The sequence below is a fragment of the Macaca thibetana genome, chromosome 1 (genome assembly GCF_024542745.1).
Source record: "Macaca thibetana thibetana isolate TM-01 chromosome 1, ASM2454274v1, whole genome shotgun sequence".
NCBI classification, from domain to species: Eukaryota; Metazoa; Chordata; class Mammalia; order Primates; family Cercopithecidae; genus Macaca; species Macaca thibetana.
The window spans coordinates 122,318,829-122,336,256 of record NC_065578.1 but is presented as its reverse complement, the minus strand read 5'-3'; the positions used below and the strand labels follow the sequence as shown (position 1 = coordinate 122,336,256).

The 17,428-nt window shown below is 42.8% G+C and overlaps 1 protein-coding gene across 3 annotated transcripts in view; it reads left to right on the top strand.

Annotated features, from left to right (window-relative positions):
- OTUD7B (OTU deubiquitinase 7B) overlaps positions 1 to 17,428 on the top strand; it is a 71,583-nt gene that overhangs the window by 35,746 nt on the left and 18,409 nt on the right. For 2 of the 3 annotated variants that reach the window (XM_050749868.1, XM_050749878.1), the window contains exons 3-7: positions 5,116 to 5,304; positions 8,863 to 9,090; positions 10,525 to 10,626; positions 12,075 to 12,202; positions 16,949 to 17,061. In XM_050749868.1, coding sequence (XP_050605825.1) covers positions 5,116 to 5,304; positions 8,863 to 9,090; positions 10,525 to 10,626; positions 12,075 to 12,202; positions 16,949 to 17,061 — 760 coding nt within the window. The remainder of the gene's footprint in view (positions 1 to 5,115; positions 5,305 to 8,862; positions 9,091 to 10,524; positions 10,627 to 12,074; positions 12,203 to 16,948; positions 17,062 to 17,428) is intronic. The other variant, XM_050749887.1, reaches the window with a different exon arrangement.

Sequence of the window (17,428 nt, the reverse complement as noted above, 5' to 3'; positions counted from 1 at the left end):
GGGTTTCACCATGCTGGCCAGGCTGGTCTCAAACTTCTGACCTCGTGATCCGCCCACCTCAGCCTCCCAAAGTGCTAGGATTACAGGCATGAGCCACCGTGCCCAGCCTAATTTGCATATTTAGTTTCATCTCCTACTACTTTTTCCTATACTTCTATGCAGCCAGGCCTGACTTGTCACCTCTCGGTGATCATGTTAGGTTACTTCCTCAGTTTGCAGCATTTCTTTCCTCTATTATTCTCCTTGTCCTTCAAGATTCAGCTCAAATGTTTCCTCTTTCATAAAATCCTCAACGTTTCTGCATTCCTCTTATAACGTGTTGAACACTTATGAGTGTTCAATATGTGCAAAGTACTTGAGATACGTTATTTTATTCTCACAACCACTGTACAATAAAGTTTTATTATCCTGGAGTTATAATTTTAAAACCTGAGGCTCAGTGAAGTTAAGTAGGATTTGAACCTAGGCAATCTGGTTTCAGAGTGTGGCTGTAAACAATTATGTTATAAATCATTGCTAGCATGCTCACATGTGTGCGCTTGCGTGCGTGCACACACACGCACACACACGCACACACACACACACACATGCTGTGAAAGAAATGTCGAGGGTTCTGTGAGAGTGAAGAAAGAACCCTAACTTAGATCTAGAGTGCAGGAAGGCCTTTTCTGAGGAGTGATTTTTAAGCTGAGCCCTGAAGGACAAGTAGGAGCAGCAAGACAAAGGGATATAGAAGAGAGTGTTTATGCAGAATAAACAGCTTGTGCAAGGGCCCGAAGGTGCAAGAGAGTTTGGCACATTGGAGAAACTATTAATAATGAGGTAGTAAGAATGGTGCAAGAGTGGTAGGAAGCTGGTGAGATAGATAGGAAGCAGAAAATAGGGGCTCTAGCCAGGTATAATCCCAGCTACCTGGGAGGCTGAAGTGGGAGGATCGCTTAAGTCCAGGAGTTTGAGACCAGCCTGGGCAGCATAGCAAGACCTCATCTCTTTAAAAAAAAAAAAAAGAAAGAAAAGAAAGGAAGAAAGAGAGAGGCTGGGCACAGTGGCTCATGCCTGTAATCTTAACACTTTGGGAGGCTGAGGCAGGCAGATCACCTGAGGTCAGGAGTTTGAGACCAGCCTGGCCAACATGGTGAAACCCCATCTCTACTAAAAATACAAAAATTAGCTGGGTGTGGTGGCGGGTGCCTGTAGTCCCAGCTGCTCGGGAGGCTGAGGCAGGAGAATCTCTTGAACCTGGGAGGCACAGGCTGCAGTGAGCCGAGATTCTGCCACTACGCTCCAGCCCGGGTGACAGAGTGAGACTCTGTCTCAACAACAACAACAACAAAAAGTTATTAAGAAAAAAAAAAGAAAGAAAAGAAAAAAAGAGAGTGCAGGGCCTTTGTAGGCTATGATGTGAGGAGTTGAAATTTTATTCTAAGTTCACTAGGAAACTGGTGAAGGATTTTAATCAGGGGAGTGACATGACTGGATTTGAGTTTTTAACAGTGTACTTGTAGAGAACACTCTGGCCAGAGAATAAATGATTAAAACAGTTAGGAATATTGCCTTAGTTCAGGTGACAGATGATGATGATGTAGACTAAGGTGGTAGCAATAGATAGAAGTGGGTGGAATTAAGATAATTTAGAAGGAAAAATACAAAAAACTTAGCTCAGCATGGTGGCACATGCCTGTAATCCCAGCTACTCAGGAGGCTGAAGTGTTAGAATTGCTTGAACACAGTAGGGCGGAGGTTGCAGTGAGCCGAGATTGCACCACTGCACTCCAGCCTGGGTGACAGAACGAGACTCTGGAGTTCCAGACCAGCCTGGCCAACATGGTGAAACCCTGTCTGTACTAAAAAAATACAAAAATTAGCCAGGCATGGTGGTGCACACCTGTAATCCCAGCTACTTGGGAGGCTGAGGCAGAGAATGGCTTGAACCCGGGAGGTGGAGGTTGCAGTGAGCTGAGATCATGCCACTGCACTCCAGCCTGGGCGACAGAATGAGACTCCATCTCAAAAATGAAAAAGAAAAAAAAAAAAGAAAAAAGTTTAGAAGGGGCATAAAAGGACCACATCCTCATTTTCTTTCTGTTGCTTGTTTTTTCTTTTAAAACTGAGGCCGGGTGCAGTGGCTCATGCCTGTAATCCCAGCACTTTGGGAGGCGGAGGCAGGTGGATCACCTGAGGTCAGGAGTTTGAGACCATCCTGGCTAACACGGTGAAACCCCGTCTCTACTAAAAAATACAAAAAACTAGCTGGGCAAGGTGGCGGGCATCTGTAGTCCCAGCTACTTGGGAGGCTGAGGCAGGAGAATGGTGTAAACCCGGGAGGCAGAGCTTGCAATGAGCTGAGATCCGGCCACTGCACTCCAGCCTGGGCGACAGAGCAAGGCTCCATCTCAAAAAAAAAAAAAACACCAAAAATTAGCCGGGAGTGGTGGCACGCGCCTGTTATCGCAGTTACTTGAGAGGCTGAGGCAGGAGAATTGCTTGAATCCAGGAGGAGGAGGTTCCAGTGAGCCGAGAGTGTGCCACTGCACCCCAGCCTGGGTATCAGAGCAAGACTCCATCTCAATAACAACAAGTTAACTGATTGTATTTCAATAGGACTGTTCGGTTTTTGTTTTGTTTTGTATGAGATGGGGTCTCATTCTGTCATCCGGGCAGAAGTGTAGTTGTGTGATCTTAGCTCACTGCAACCTCTGCCTCCTGGGCTCAAGTGAGCCTCCCATCTCAGCCTCCTGAGTAGCTAGGCCTACGAGCACACACCACCACACCTGGCTAATAGGACTGTTCAATACTGATAATAGAAAAGAAGAGAAAGAAATCAAAAGTAAACTATCATAAAGAACAAATTAGAGAGGAAAGAGATTAGGAGGAGAGAGATCAGATAGAGAATTCCTTCCTAAAAGACCAAAGACCAAGTAAAGATTATGAGGACCTCAAATCGGGCAGTGGCAATAAAAATGGATAATAAGAAATGGATTTGAGAGATGTTTTAGGGGTACAAACAACTATGAAGATTGACTTGGTGGTGAGGGAAGAGGAAGAGTGTGATCTGAGGAAACTTGAGGAGCTGAAAATGACTGAAGTTTCAGGGCCTGGAGGGATTGTGATGCCATTACTGATTTAAGGAATGTAGGAAGAGGAGACGCAGCAAGTTTTAGGAAGGAAAATGATGGATACTCAATTTGGCCATGTGGATTGTTAGGAAGACCTGATTTTAATGAGATTTGCAGACAGTTGGAAGTATAGATCTGATGCTCAAGGCAGATGTCACTCATTCATGCATTGATTCAGGAGAAGAGTTCTCCATTAATTCAACAAATATTTATTGAGTAACTACTGTGTGCCAGGTACTGTTCTGGATGCTCTAACAAAACAAAACAAAAATACCTGCCTTCATGTTCTAGCAGGAGAGAGGGTCGATAAACAACAAATGTGATAACTAAGTAAATTATAAAGTATATTATAAACTGTTAAGTGCTATGGAGAAGAGTAAAGGGAATGATGAAGTGGGTTTTGATTTTTAAGTCAGGGTAGGCCTTACTAACAATGTGATATTTAAGCAAATACCTAAAGCTAATGAGGAGTTGTCTGTGTGGATATATTGGGGAAAGAACCTTCTAGGTAGAGGGAATAGTCAGTGGAAAGGCCCTAGAGTGGGAGTGGACTTAGCATGTTCTAGGAACAGCAAGGTCAGTGATGACTGGAACAGAGTAAGCAAAGGGAGTCAGAACAATTGGCTAATGTAATGATTTAGAAGTAAAATCATCAGTCATGATTTAGATGTAAAATTGTAAGTAAAACCAAGCACTATTCTAAGTGCTTTCAGCTCATTTAATCTTGATAACAACTCTATGAGGTTGGTTCTGTTACTGTCATCTGCATTTTCACGGATAAGTACATTGAAGCACAGAGAAGAGGCCAGATAAGTAGGCCAGGACATATAAAGCCTTGAGTATCAGGCCAAAGAGCCTGAGTTTTATTCTGTAGGCAGTGGTAAACCATTAAAAATCTCGATTATGGAACTAAAATCATCACAACTATGCTTTAGAAAGATTAATCTCATGGGATTCTTTGGAATGGATTGGAAGTAGGACAGTAGGTGATAGGAATTGAATGAAGGTGGTGGTAGATGGAATAGAAGAGAAAGAAGTGTGAGCAATTATACAGTGCATATTTGTTGAATAATTTAGCTGGAGAAAGCATCAGAAAAATGCATTATGACAAATCTTATCTTTCAGGGTCTTTTTTTTTTTTTTTTTTTTGAGACGGAGTCGCGCTCTGTCGCCCAGGCTGGAGTGCAGTGGCCGAATCTCAGCTCACTGCAAGCTCCGCCTCCCGGGTTTACGCCATTCTCCTGCCTCAGCCTCCCGAGTAGCTGGGACTACAGGCGCCCGCCACCTCACCCGGCTAGTTTTTTGTATTTTTTAGTAGAGACGGGGTTTCACCGTGTTAGCCAGGATGGTCTCGATCTGCTGACCTCGTGATCCGCCCGTCTTGGCCTCCCAAAGTGCTGGGATTACAGGCTTGAGCCACCGCGCCCGGCCTCAGGGTCATTTCTTTAGTAGAATGGTGATTCTTAAATTTGGGGGAAATACTGTTTCCTTTGATAAGCTGATGACAGCTATGAACTCTTTCACTAGAAAATGCACAAGCCCATGATCTTATATGCAGGTTTAGTGGTTTAGGGCACACTAGAGTACATGTAGACTAAGAACCTCTTTGGATCTCAGAATTAGGAGACCTGGGCTTGCGTCCTACTGGGTCTGGTGTGAACTAGCTGTGACTTTGGGCAAATAATTTACTTCTCTAGACTTTATCTGTAAAAGGAAGTTTTAATTTTAGGTTACTAGATCTTTAAGGGCTCTTTTAGTTCAGAGGGACAAAGTTTCTATTTTCATGGCACTTACTTAGGAAATAGACAACAAATAAGTAAGTAAAGACATTTGGTAAGTTAGATTGAAGTGTTATAAAGAAAATTAAAGCAGGGTAAGGAAAAAAAGAATGATTATGTGCATGCGTATTTGCATGCTGGTTTTGATAGGATAGTTAGTGTGATCTTTGTGTCTCTATACTATGGGTGCACAATTTGCTTTTTGCTTTGTCTCCTGACAGGAAAGAATTGGGACGTAAGTGCCGCCCTCAGTGATTTTGAACAGCTACGTCAAGTCCATGCTGGGAACCTACCCCCATCCTTTAGTGAGGGGATTGGTGGCTCCAGGACCCCTGAAAAAGGATTTTCTGACAGAGAGCCTTCTCGCCCTCCCCGACCCATCCTCCAACGGCAGGATGACATCGTTCAAGGTACTGGGGTGACTGGGGAATGTTTCCGTATATGGAGTAGGAAGGGAGGGGATTGTTAAATGGAGTCATAAAGTCTAGTGATTCATTGGAGGTGATTCCATTTCTTCCCCTTCTCCCAGCTGAACCCAGATTGAGGGGGCCTCAGTCTGCCCAGGTGCTGCAGTCCCTCACTGCATCTCTGCATCTTTAGTGTTATCTTGTATAAAAGCCTTCCTCAGATACTGTGAAAGAAATAGAGGAAGGAGAATAACAATCTCCTTGTTGATATAAAGTTCACATAAAGGTAGAATTGAAAGAACCACTACCTCTTTGGGGGGTAATTTGTTAATATTTGCCAATATCTATCAAAATTAAAATGCATACGTACTCTGACTTAGCAATTTGATATCTAGCAATTTATCATATATGTGTATGTGCACATATGTATCCTTTAAATAAATACATAAGGTCGGGTGTGGTGGCTCACGCCTGTAATCCCAGCACTTTGGGAGGCCGAGGTGGACGGATCACCTGAGATCAGGAGTTCAAGACCAGTCTGGCCAACATGGTAAAACCCCATCTCTATTAAAAATACAAACATTAGCTAGGCTTGGTGGTACATGTCTGTAATCCCAGCTAGTTGGGAGGTTGAGGCAGGAGAATTGCTTGAACTTGGGAGGCGGAGGTTGCAGTGAACTGAGATTACACCACTGCACTCCAGCCTGGGTGACAGAGCTAGACTGTCTCAAAAAAGTAAATAAATAAATGAATAAAAATTTTAAAAAAGAAATATATAAATGCAGCATATAAGGTTACTCACAGCAGCATTATTTTACAATAATTACATCTTGAAACTTTTTTTTTTTTTCCTTGAGGCAATCCATCTGACTTGGCCCCCCAAAATGCTGGGATTATAGGTGTGAGCCACTGTGCCTATCCCTGAAAACATTTAATGTCCATTAGTAAAGGAGTGGTTAAGTAAATTGTAATCATCCATATTGTGGAATACTCTGCAGTCATTAGAAAGAATTAGGTAGAACTTGGTGTACTGTTTTGGAAAAATTTCTAAAATCTATTCAGAAAGGGGCTGGGCGTGGTGGCTCACACCTGTAATCCCTGCACTTTGCGAGGCCAAAGCTGGTGGATCACCTGAGGTCAGGAGTTCGAGACCAGCCTGGCCTACATGGTGAAACCCTGTCTTTGCTAAAATTACAAAAATTAGCTGGTCATGGTGGTGCACACCTGTAATCCTAGCTACTCGGGAGGCTGAGGCAGGACACTTGCTTAAGCCCAGGAGGCAGAGGTTGCAGTAAACCTAGATTGCGCCACTGCACTCCAGCCTGGGTGATGGAGTGAGACTCCATATAAAAATATATATATAGTTTTTTTCAAAAAGATAAGATGCAATACAGTGTATGTAGTATACTCTCATTTGTGTTTTAAAAGACTATTTTAAAAGCTGTATATGCATTTTTAGTAGAGATAGGGTTTCACTGTGTTGGCCAGGATGGTATCGATCTCCTGACCTCATGATCTGCCCGCCTTGGCCTCCTGAAGTGCTGGGATTACAGGCGTGAGACGCCACGCCCGACCAAAACCTGTGTATGCTTCTGTATGCATAAAAATTTCTAGAAGGATACAAAAGTTTGCCTCTGAGGAAGGGATCAGGAATTTTGAATGAGAAGAAGACTTCCTTGTGAAATCATTTGATACTTTTTGATAGTATATTAATTTTTTACCATAGGCACGTGGTACTGTTTTTGAGGCAGGGTCTTGCTCTGTCCCCCAAGGCTGGAGTGAGGCTGGCGGAACACAGCTCACTACAGTCTAAACCTCCTGGGCTCAAGGGATCTTACCGCCTCAGCCTCCCAAGTAGCTGGAACCATGGGCACGCACCACCTCGCCTAGCTAAATTTTTGATTCTTTGTAGAAATGGGGTCTCACTCTGTTGCCCAGGCTGGTCTCGAATTCCTGGGCTCAAGTGATCCTTCTACCTTGGCTTCCCAAAGTTTTGGGATTACAGGTGTGAGCCACCATGCCCAGCCTACGAATACCTAAAAAATATTTTTAAGGTGGGCGTGGTGGCTCAAGCCTGTAATCCCAGCACTTTAGGAGGCCAAGGCTGGCAGATCACCTGAGGTCAGGAGTTTGAGGAGAACAGCCTGGCCAATGTGGAGAAACCCCATCTCTACTAAAAATACAAAAATAATTAGCTGGGTGTGGTGGCATGCGCCTGTAATCCTAGCTACTCAGAGGCTGAGGCAGGAGAATCTCTTGAACCTGGGAGGCAGAGGTTGCAGTGAGCTGAGATTGCAGCACTGCACTCCAACCTGAGTGACAGAGTGAGACTCTCTCAATTAAAGAACAAAAACAAAAAACAAAACTAAAACGTATTTTAAAAATAACATCACTATAAGATAACTTTAGACAACTCAGTTTATTTTGTGTATCATATATTGCAAATATTGTATTAAGAACGGCCCAACATGCTTTTGAAATTTTGCCTCCTTTGGATCGTCATTAAATTGTTACATAATTGAAGCCATACAAATGTACTGTAATACTGCACTGAGCAAATTATAATCACAATGGAATATCTGCTTGGGAATTACAAGTGTCATGTATTCAAAACAAATGAAATGATGTGGGGTACTATCTATATTATTGCCCTCCTCTATAGACTGTTAAGAATTGACTGTCCCTATAAATTTCTGATAAATAATGTGTATTGAGAAAAGTTGTAGTAAGCAGTATAGATTAATGTTATTGATGTAGGAAGAAAGTTCCCAAATGTGTAAGATTTATTGTTGATTGTCTTTTTTTTTTTTTTTTTTTTTTGAGATGGGGTCTTGCTCTGTTGCCCAGGCTGGAGTGCAGTGGCATGATCTCGGCTCACTGCAGCTTCCACCTCCTAGGTTCAAGCAATTTTCCCACCTCAGCCTCCTGAGTAGCTGGGATTACAGGGGCACACCACCATGCCCGGCTAATTTTTGTATTTTTAGTAGAGACAGGGTTTCACCATGTTGGCCAGGCTGGTCTCGAACTCCTGACCTAAAGTGATCGACCTGCCTCGGCCTCCCAAAGGATTTTCTTTTCTATAATGGAAATCTTTTATAATCTTTCTAGAATGAAAATACCCTTTAGAAAAGGTATTTTCCAAGACCCTGAAATTACCAGAGATTATTTGACTAACTCTAGTCTAGTGAAACCTCACTTCCCTTATTCCCTCTCCTCCCACCAAACAATGACTAAATTGCTAAATGAATAGGTCCCTATCACATTGGGAAATAATGGCAGTGGAGGAAGACAGAGTCAGAGGGAGGGGAAGATCAGGCAAATTCCAAAGAAGGGTAGAAAGAGGAATGGATATTTGGTGCTAATGTGAGTGCCTGCAAAAATACTTTCTCTATTTCTCCAATTGTATTTGGCTTCAGAAAAAGGATTCTGAAATTCAGTAGTCAGTTAGACTTAGTTTTTCTCTGACTGTAAACCTTGTTGAGAGGTAACTATCACCACATCAGTGTAGAATTCTCCAAGTGGGCTGTGTGTGTTCTAAGGTGACTCCATTTCTCATTGCAGAAAAACGCCTGTCTAGGGGCATCTCCCACGCCAGCTCCAGCATTGTTTCCCTGGCCCGGTCCCATGTCTCCTCCAATGGTGGGGGTGGGGGGAGCAATGAGCACCCCCTGGAAATGCCCATCTGTGCCTTCCAGCTTCCAGATCTCACTGTGTATAATGAAGACTTCCGCAGCTTCATAGAGAGAGACCTCATTGAGCAGTCCATGCTGGTTGCCTTGGAACAGGCAGGTCAGTGAGTGCTTCCTCTCCCACGCTCTTCCCTCTACTCTCCACCTACAGGCAGCCTTGTGGAGGGGCTGTGCTTGATCGGTAGCTTCCAGTTTAAGTGTGTGATCTGATTGCAGTCAAAGTCAGGAGTCAGTGGGATAAACTTGTGCTGTCCTTAAAGAAAGGATACAGATTAGATACTTTACTCTGGGAATTTCCTGTTTGATGGAAGAGAAACCAGATATACATGTGAAAAGGCCTAGGAATCAATACCTAGAAATCAATACATGAAAAAAATACAACTAATTATAAATGGCCCTGGAACACCCTTGTGAACAAAAATGACCAATGCTGTAGATGATGCACAGTAGTGAACCTATCCCCCCAAATGTATTTACCTTTGTAATTGTGTTTATCTTAAATTATTGTTAAAATTAATTCTTACAGGGTAAGGCAGCTGCGAATTTTGGAAAATCTAATTAGGCATTAAAATGCTTGCGTGGGATAAGAACTGGAGTTAGATGAGGGCATGGAAAGGAAGCTTTTATTTTTCATTTCATAACCTTCTATACTAACCATATACATCTATTTGTAATGTTTTTTTTAAGTTAGTAAATTATCTAACTTAATAATTTTAAGTCTGGGGAGTTTATAAGCCAGTTTTTCTTTCAGTAGTTCAAGAAACTATGCTCCGCAGTAGTTCAAGAAAACTTACGCATCACTCATAAAATATTTTCCTCATGTAAATAATGGGTTGGCAATTGTGGGATGACTGTATGGAATTAAAACTTATTTTCTTGGGTGTTTTGTGTACTTTATCTTACTGCTTATTCCTTTAAAGTCACACCCCACACATGCTGACATACTGTCATATATGCAGATGATACTCATAAGACACCTTAAATACATGCTTTGAGTTGTTTTTGTTTTGTTCATGATGTATTTTTGCTGAGCTTTGTTGCTGTGATACATACTCGTCTCCTGAGTGGAGGGAAGGAATCAGAGCCAGTCCAAGCAGTCAACGGTTTCAACTTATGTCCTTAGCCTCATCATTTAACCCAGGGTTTCTCAACCTTGGTACTATTGACATTTTGGTCTAGATAATTCTTTGTTTTGCAAGCTGCCTTGTGCATTATATCAGGTTAGCAGCATCCCTGACCTCTGCCCATTAGATACCAGTAGCATCCCGCTACCAGTTGTGACATGCAAACATATCTTCAGTCATTGCCAGTGTCCCTTTGGGACAAAATTGACACTACTCACTGATCTAACCAATTGTGCTCACAAGATTCTGACTGACTAGATATAAGTGAAGAAGATATAAAGAGTAATCGAGTGATGGTTTTATTCTGGGTAGGCATCCTAGAGGAGGCTGCTTTGGAGTGTTTTAGAAATAGGAAGGTGGGAAGAGCTTCATGGATAATCTCCTTTTCCTCCAATATCTTGTTTCTACAGGGCGTTTGAACTGGTGGGTGAGTGTGGATCCCACCTGTCAGAGGCTGCTTCCTTTGGCAACTACTGGAGATGGGAACTGTCTCCTGCATGCAGCCTCCCTTGGTGAGTCTTGAAAGCAGTCCTCCATTTGCCTGCAGAAAGGAAGCAGTTGAGTCAAATCTCATGTGTAGGACTTGATCCAGACAACCTTGATCTTAGGCAGAAATGATGGTTCAGAGCAAGATTGTGCATGCATATGTGCATGTCTGTGTGTTTATGTTGGCACAACAGGAAATGGGAGTGAGCCCTGCCTTTGTGAGTGAGATAGTGAAGAGAGCACAGATATTAGCTTGGGCTGGCTTTGAAAGCTGACCCCAAGAGTAGTGAGTAGGAGTAAGCCAGCAATGTATAGCTAGATGTGTGTGTATGTGTACAATTCTACTTGATATTTATTCTTTTGGTGTATGAAAAAGATACATTTTTAGCAGTCCTTTGTAACACACACTTACTTTATTTTATTTATTTAGTTTTTGAGGTGGAGTCTCAGTCTGTTGCCCAGGCTGGAGTACAGGGGCATGATCTTGGCTCACTGCAACCTCCACCCCTGGGTTCAAGCGATTCTCCTGCCTCAGCCTCCCAAGTAGCTGGGATTACAGGTGGGAGCCACCATGCCCCGCTGTAAATAGGCTTAACATTTAAAGTAAGGGCTGGGTGCAGTGGCTCACGCCTATAATTCCAACATTGTGGGAGGCCAAGGTGGGAAGATCACTTGAGGCCAGGAGTTTGAGACCAGCCTGGTCAACACGGTGAAACCTCGTCTCTACTAAAAATATAAAAATTAGCCCGGCATGGTGGCAGGTGCCTGTAATCTCAGCTACTAGGGAGGCTGAGGCAGGAGAATCATTGAATCCGGGGGACGGAGGTTGCAGTGAGTGAGCCGAGATCACACCACTGTACTGCAGCCTGAGCAACGGAGCAAGACTCTGTCTCAAAAAATAAATAAATAAATAAATAAAAAGCCAGGCGTGGTGGCTCACACCTGTAATCCCAGCACTTTGGGAGGTCAAGGTGGGCCGATCACCTGAGGTCGGAAGTTCAAGACCAGCCTGGCCAACATCGTGAAACCCTGTATCTACTAAAAATACAGAAATTAGCCGGATATGTTGGTGGGTACCTGTAATCCCAGCTACTTGGGAGGCTGAGGCAGGAGAATCTCTTGAACACGGGAGGCGGAGGTTGCGGTAAGCCAAGACCACACATGGCATTCCAGCCTGGGGGACAGAGTGAAACTCTGTCTCAAAAAAAACAACAACAAAAACAAAAACCCACAAAAAAACCAAATAAACAAAAAATTAAGTCAATTTACAACTTAATATATTATTTGCAGCCTGGTGCCATGGCTCACACCTATAATCCCAGCACTTTGGGAGGGTAAAAAGGCAGGGGGGGTCACTTGAGGCCAGGAGTTCGAGACCAGCCTGGCCAATATGGTGAAACCCTGTCTCTACTAAAAATACATCAGTCAGCAGAGTCAAGCTGAGGTATCTTACCATTATGCTTTTTTGCCACAGGGATGTGGGGTTTCCATGATCGGGACTTGATGCTGCGGAAAGCTTTGTATGCACTGATGGAGAAGGGAGTCGAGAAGGAAGCATTGAAAAGGCGCTGGAGGTGGCAGCAGACACAGCAGAATAAAGAGGTGGGAGAGTGTGGGTGGGAGCACCTTGTTTCCTAAAGTTACCTAGCTACCAGAGTCACCTGGTGCCTGCCAGTAGAAAATATTTCCAAGTGTTTAAGTCGGTGTGACTCCCCTTATGATCCTGAAAATTGGACAAAATGCAGTTAACGCCGGTGGGGTAAATGCCTTCTGATGTGGTCATGAGAAGTGGTGGTGGGCATGAGACCTACAGAGAGGTTATCTAACATTGTGCTTTTCCCCCAATAGGTGCTTTATAGCTTTTAGTGGCAGTATTTTGCAAAATGAGTTATGACAATTCCATAGGATTTTTGTATTGTTTTGTTTTTTTTTGCTTGTAATAAGGCTAGATCAATTTTTAAAGACTTACGTTTTCAGCCCCTATAGAAATGTGAATACTTAAAAATCTTTTTGGACATAAATACCATTTGTTTTTCATATACTCAGTTTTAGTTTATTTTAAATTTTAAAAAGCATAAGGAACCAGCATTCTAATCACACACACACAAAAAGCATACCTGTTTAATTGAGTTTGAACAGTACTTCTCAGGAGTTTGACAGATATTGAGGCTGCTCTTATATAAGGGAGTAACAACAGATTGTTTGTACTTGCCCTCTCCAAAATGGGTTGGGCAAACTATGGCTGTTTTGTGAAAAAAAAAAAAAAAAAAAAAAAAAACCCACTTTTATCAGAACACAGCCCTGCGCATTTCTTGCATGTTTACATGTGTAACTGCTTTCTTCCTCCAACAGCGGAGTAGTAACATATGGCCTGCAAAGTCCATACTTATTGACTACCTGGCCCTTTACAGAAAAAGTTTGCTGATTACTTCCCTTCAATAATGACATTATGCCTTTACATAAAAATAATGAGACTCCCTATTTCCTTTTCCTGTGATTCTGTCTCTTATGTTTATATCTCCTGCTTTTTATTTATATCTATTTTTTTTTTTTGCCATGTTATGGCTGGATCTTTCTGGCATTTAATATGGCAGTATCTCTTCAGAAGCTTTCCTTTTTCGTCCATCTTTCTTTTTTTCTCATTTTATGAGAAATGAGAAAAGTCGCACCACTGTAGTAGTCAGCTTATGACAGAGTAGTCAGCTCTGTCATAACTGACAATATAGAAGAGATTTTTTTTGTTTTAGTTATTTAGAATTTTATGTCCTGAAGATTTAATATGTAAGTAGAACATGCTATGTTTCTTCCTCAAAAACATATAATCCAGTTGTTAAAAGTAGGATGATATTAAGATCAGAATCCTGTCCTTGAGCAGCCAGTCTTCCCCAGAAGATTCCTGAGGGAAATAAACCCATAGGGGCAAGGCCACATAAATGACATTCTTTATTAGCACCAAAAGCTAGAGCTAGCCTAGAATTTAGAATCCAAAGCCAGTCAGCAGTCAGTTTTGTGGCAGTCAACTTTGTCCTCTTCACTGTTGAGTTCAGATAATACCGGAACCTTAACCCCTGCAGAAGCAAGAAAAGGCCAAACCAGAACATGCCAGCTATTAAGTAGAAATGACAGCAACAGCCAGAAAATAAGTGTACCCAATTTCAGTTATTAAAGCAATTACAGCTGTTATTCTAAAGATGGGGTTAGATTATAATGGTATTTAACCAGGAAACCCAGAAATACCTTGTTCTATCCTTGGCCAGCCAGCCTTTCCCTCTCAAAGTCAGCCTTTCCCTCTAAAAGTCCCCAACATGCATAGAAAATAGTGGCTAGTAATGGAGTGATCGTTTTACTCCTTTTGCTCAGCGCAGTGAACGTTCATACTGAAAATGTGGCCTTCATAATTGTCTTAGCTTAGACCATTCATAGCATTATACCTACCTTGGGAGTGGGAATGGTAGGAGGGGGATAATGAACTTGGGAAGCTTCCTTTAGCTCCCCAGTACCAAAACCACACTAAGTAAGTTTTGATTTCCTGGGCTTCCTTGTTTTATGTTGAAATTGGTGGTGAGACTCAGGAATAGTTTCTTAAATGTTAAAGCTAGAAGTGTACACCATCTAGTGGCTGTGTGTATTATAACAGGAAGCAGAAACAGGCGAGGAAGAGGGAGCCGGATCCCTCCGGATGCGTCTATTGGAGTGACTGCAGCACTCCATATAGAACCTGGGCATTGCTTTATTTATTTATTTATTTATGAGACAGAGTCTTGCTCTGTCGCCCAGGCTGGAGTGCAGTGGCACCATCTCAGCTCACTGCAAACTCTGCCTCCCAGGTTCACACCATTCTCCTGCCTCAGCCTCTCAAGTAGCTGGGACTACAGGTGCCCGCCACTACGCCCGGCTAATTTTTTGTACTTTTTAGTAGAGACGGAGTTTCACCGTGTTAGCCAGGATGGTCTCAATCTCCTGACCTCGTGATCCACCTGCCTCCGCCTCCCAAAGTGCTGGGATTACAGGCGTGAGCCACCGTGCCCAGCCCGCTCTCTTTATTTTTAATTGAAGTAAAATTTGTGATAGCATTTTACAAATTGAAATGTGTCAAATAGCTGTATCATTAAAAAATTTCCAATTAAATTTGTTCCCAGTCCCCCTCATGTTTCCAGTGATTCCTTCTACTCTGTCAGTGTGCGGTTAAGCAGTGTAGACTCGTTTTAATACTAATGTCAGCCAAATAAAATGAATAAGGTAAACTTATTTCCCTTATCATTATATACATCCTAAAGCCAACGTGTTTTAAAATTGCTTGTACCATTGCCTGGTCTCCTTTGGTAAAAATTGTAGTTTCACTTAGCATATGTTTATTGATTACAGTCACAAAATAGACCTTGGGCGTATTGCATAAAACCTGATCCTAGAGTAGAGGAGAAGATGGACATGTAAATATATAATTGCAACAGGTTATAACATGTATGACTCTCATGATAGACATCTCTGTAGCAGTTAATGCCGGCCGGGTGCGCTTGCTCATGCCTGTAATCCCAGCACTTTGGGAGGCCAAGGCAGGTGGATCACCTGTTAGTTCGAGACTAGCCTGGCCAACATGGTGAAACCCCATCTCTACTAAAAATACAAAACTAGCCAGGCATGGTGGCATGCATGTGTAGTCCCAGCTACTCAGGAGGCTGAGGCAGGAGAATTGCTTGAACCTGAGAGGTAGAGGTTGCAGTGAGCCAAGATCATGCCACTGCACTCCATCCTGGGTGACAGAGCAAGACTTTGTCTCAAAACAAACAAACAAAAACAACAACAACAAAAACCAACTCTATAGCAGTTAGGGAGAGAGGATACAAAGGAAGGAGTGGTTGACTACCAAGGGAGATATAGGAGACTATTTAGAGGAATGATACTTGGGTTCTGTCCTAAAAGTTGAGAAATTGTTCACAAGGTCAGTAGAAAGTGAACTACTCCAGGCAAAAGGAACAACTTAGACAAAAGCTCAGTGGTATAAAACAACACGGTACATTTCAGGAACTACAGCTAATTCAGTGAGATATATCTGACTAGAGAAGTGGGTAGGGGCCAGGAGGTAGGCTTTGTATGCAGCGTTTCCATTTGGGAGGCTGAGGCAAGAGAATCGCTTGAACCCAGGAGATGGAGGTTGCAGTGAGCCGAGATTGTTCCTCTGTACTACAGCCTGGGCGACAGAGCGAGACTCCATCTCAAAAAAAAAAAACAAAAAAAAAAAAAAAAAAAAACGAAGGTATCCAGGTGTGGGGTGGGTGAAAGAAAGAGAGGAATATTAAATAATTCCTTGGTTTTGAGCTTGGATGTTTGGGTGATAGTTGGTACTATTCACTAAGGTAGGAAAATAGAAAGAAGAGTGGGTTTGGGAAAAAACAGGAGTTCTATTTTGACTACAGAGTTGAGGTAGCCATGGGCAGGTGGCATTCTCCAGTAGGTAGCTGGATATATGAATATAGAAATTAAGAAGTCTAGACTGGGTGCAGTGGCTCATGCCTGTAATCCCAGCATTTTGGGTGGCTGAGGCGGGTGGATCACCAGGTCAGGAGTTTGAGACCAGCCTGGCCAACATGGTGAAAGCCTGTCTCTACTAAAAATACAAAAATTAGCTGGGTATGTTGGTAGGTGCTGTAATCCCAGCTACTAGGGAGGCTGAGGCAGGAGAATCATTTGAACCCGGGAGGTGAAGGTTGCAGTGAGCCAAGATTGTGCCATTGCACTCCAGCCTGGGTGACTCTGTCTGAAAAAAAAAAAAAAAAGAAATTAATAAATCTGGACTGGAGATAGATGGTATATACCATACAGATGGTAGTGGGTGAGATTATGGCAGTAGAAGAGATCACCCAGAGGGAACCAAGGCGAAAATCATTGACACACCACAACTGTTTTGGGGGCAGACGGAGTTTAGAGAAATAGTAAGCAATCTTATGGAAGCTAATGGTGAAGAAAATTTAAAAAGGAAAATAACCCGTGGGAAGGCTAAGATGAGAACCAGGGTGCACTGAATTTGGCAATTAGAAGGTCATTGTTCTTTACCAAAATCAGGTAGGTGAAATGGTATGTGGCAGGTGGGTGAGCAGGATGGAGGGCAGAAACGGGACAGATTGCAATAGGTCAAAAAAGAATGGATTATAAAGAAGTGTAATAGTCATAGACTATTCGTTCATGGATCTTGACTGTAAAAGAGGGAAGAGATTTGACTTTGTAGTATAATTTGTAAACCAAGTGCTAAGGGATTAGGGAGTGGAGTAACAGTGAGTAAGGTAGAATAGGTATTGCCTCTTAGAACCCAGCCTCTAATTGCCCGATGTTCCCTGCCTGTCCTTCACACAGTCAGGGCTGGTATACACAGAGGATGAATGGCAGAAGGAGTGGAATGAACTGATCAAGCTTGCCTCAAGTGAACCCCGAATGCATCTAGGTACCAATGGAGCCAACTGTGGTGGGTAAGTATGGCTAAGTTGGGGAACGGGAAACCTTCATAGAGTCCTCACTGGGCTTCCACAGCCCACTGTCTAGAGAGCTCTGTGCTAAGAGGATATTAGAAGGAAAGAGAGGAGCTATGCTAACGGCACAAAAGTGTAACAACATGATGTTTAGGAACTACAGGTAGTTCAGTATTGAACTGGAATATAAAGTAGCTCATCTAGACTTTGGAAACTTCAGGACAAATGACCCAGTATCTTCAGTAAGTAAACTGCAAGGAAAATAAAAAGGGACAAGGAACTTGTAGGTTTAAATGCAGTAAAAAGACATATCAGGCTGGGTGCGGTGTCTCACGCCTGTAATCTCAGCACTTTGAAAGGCTGAGGC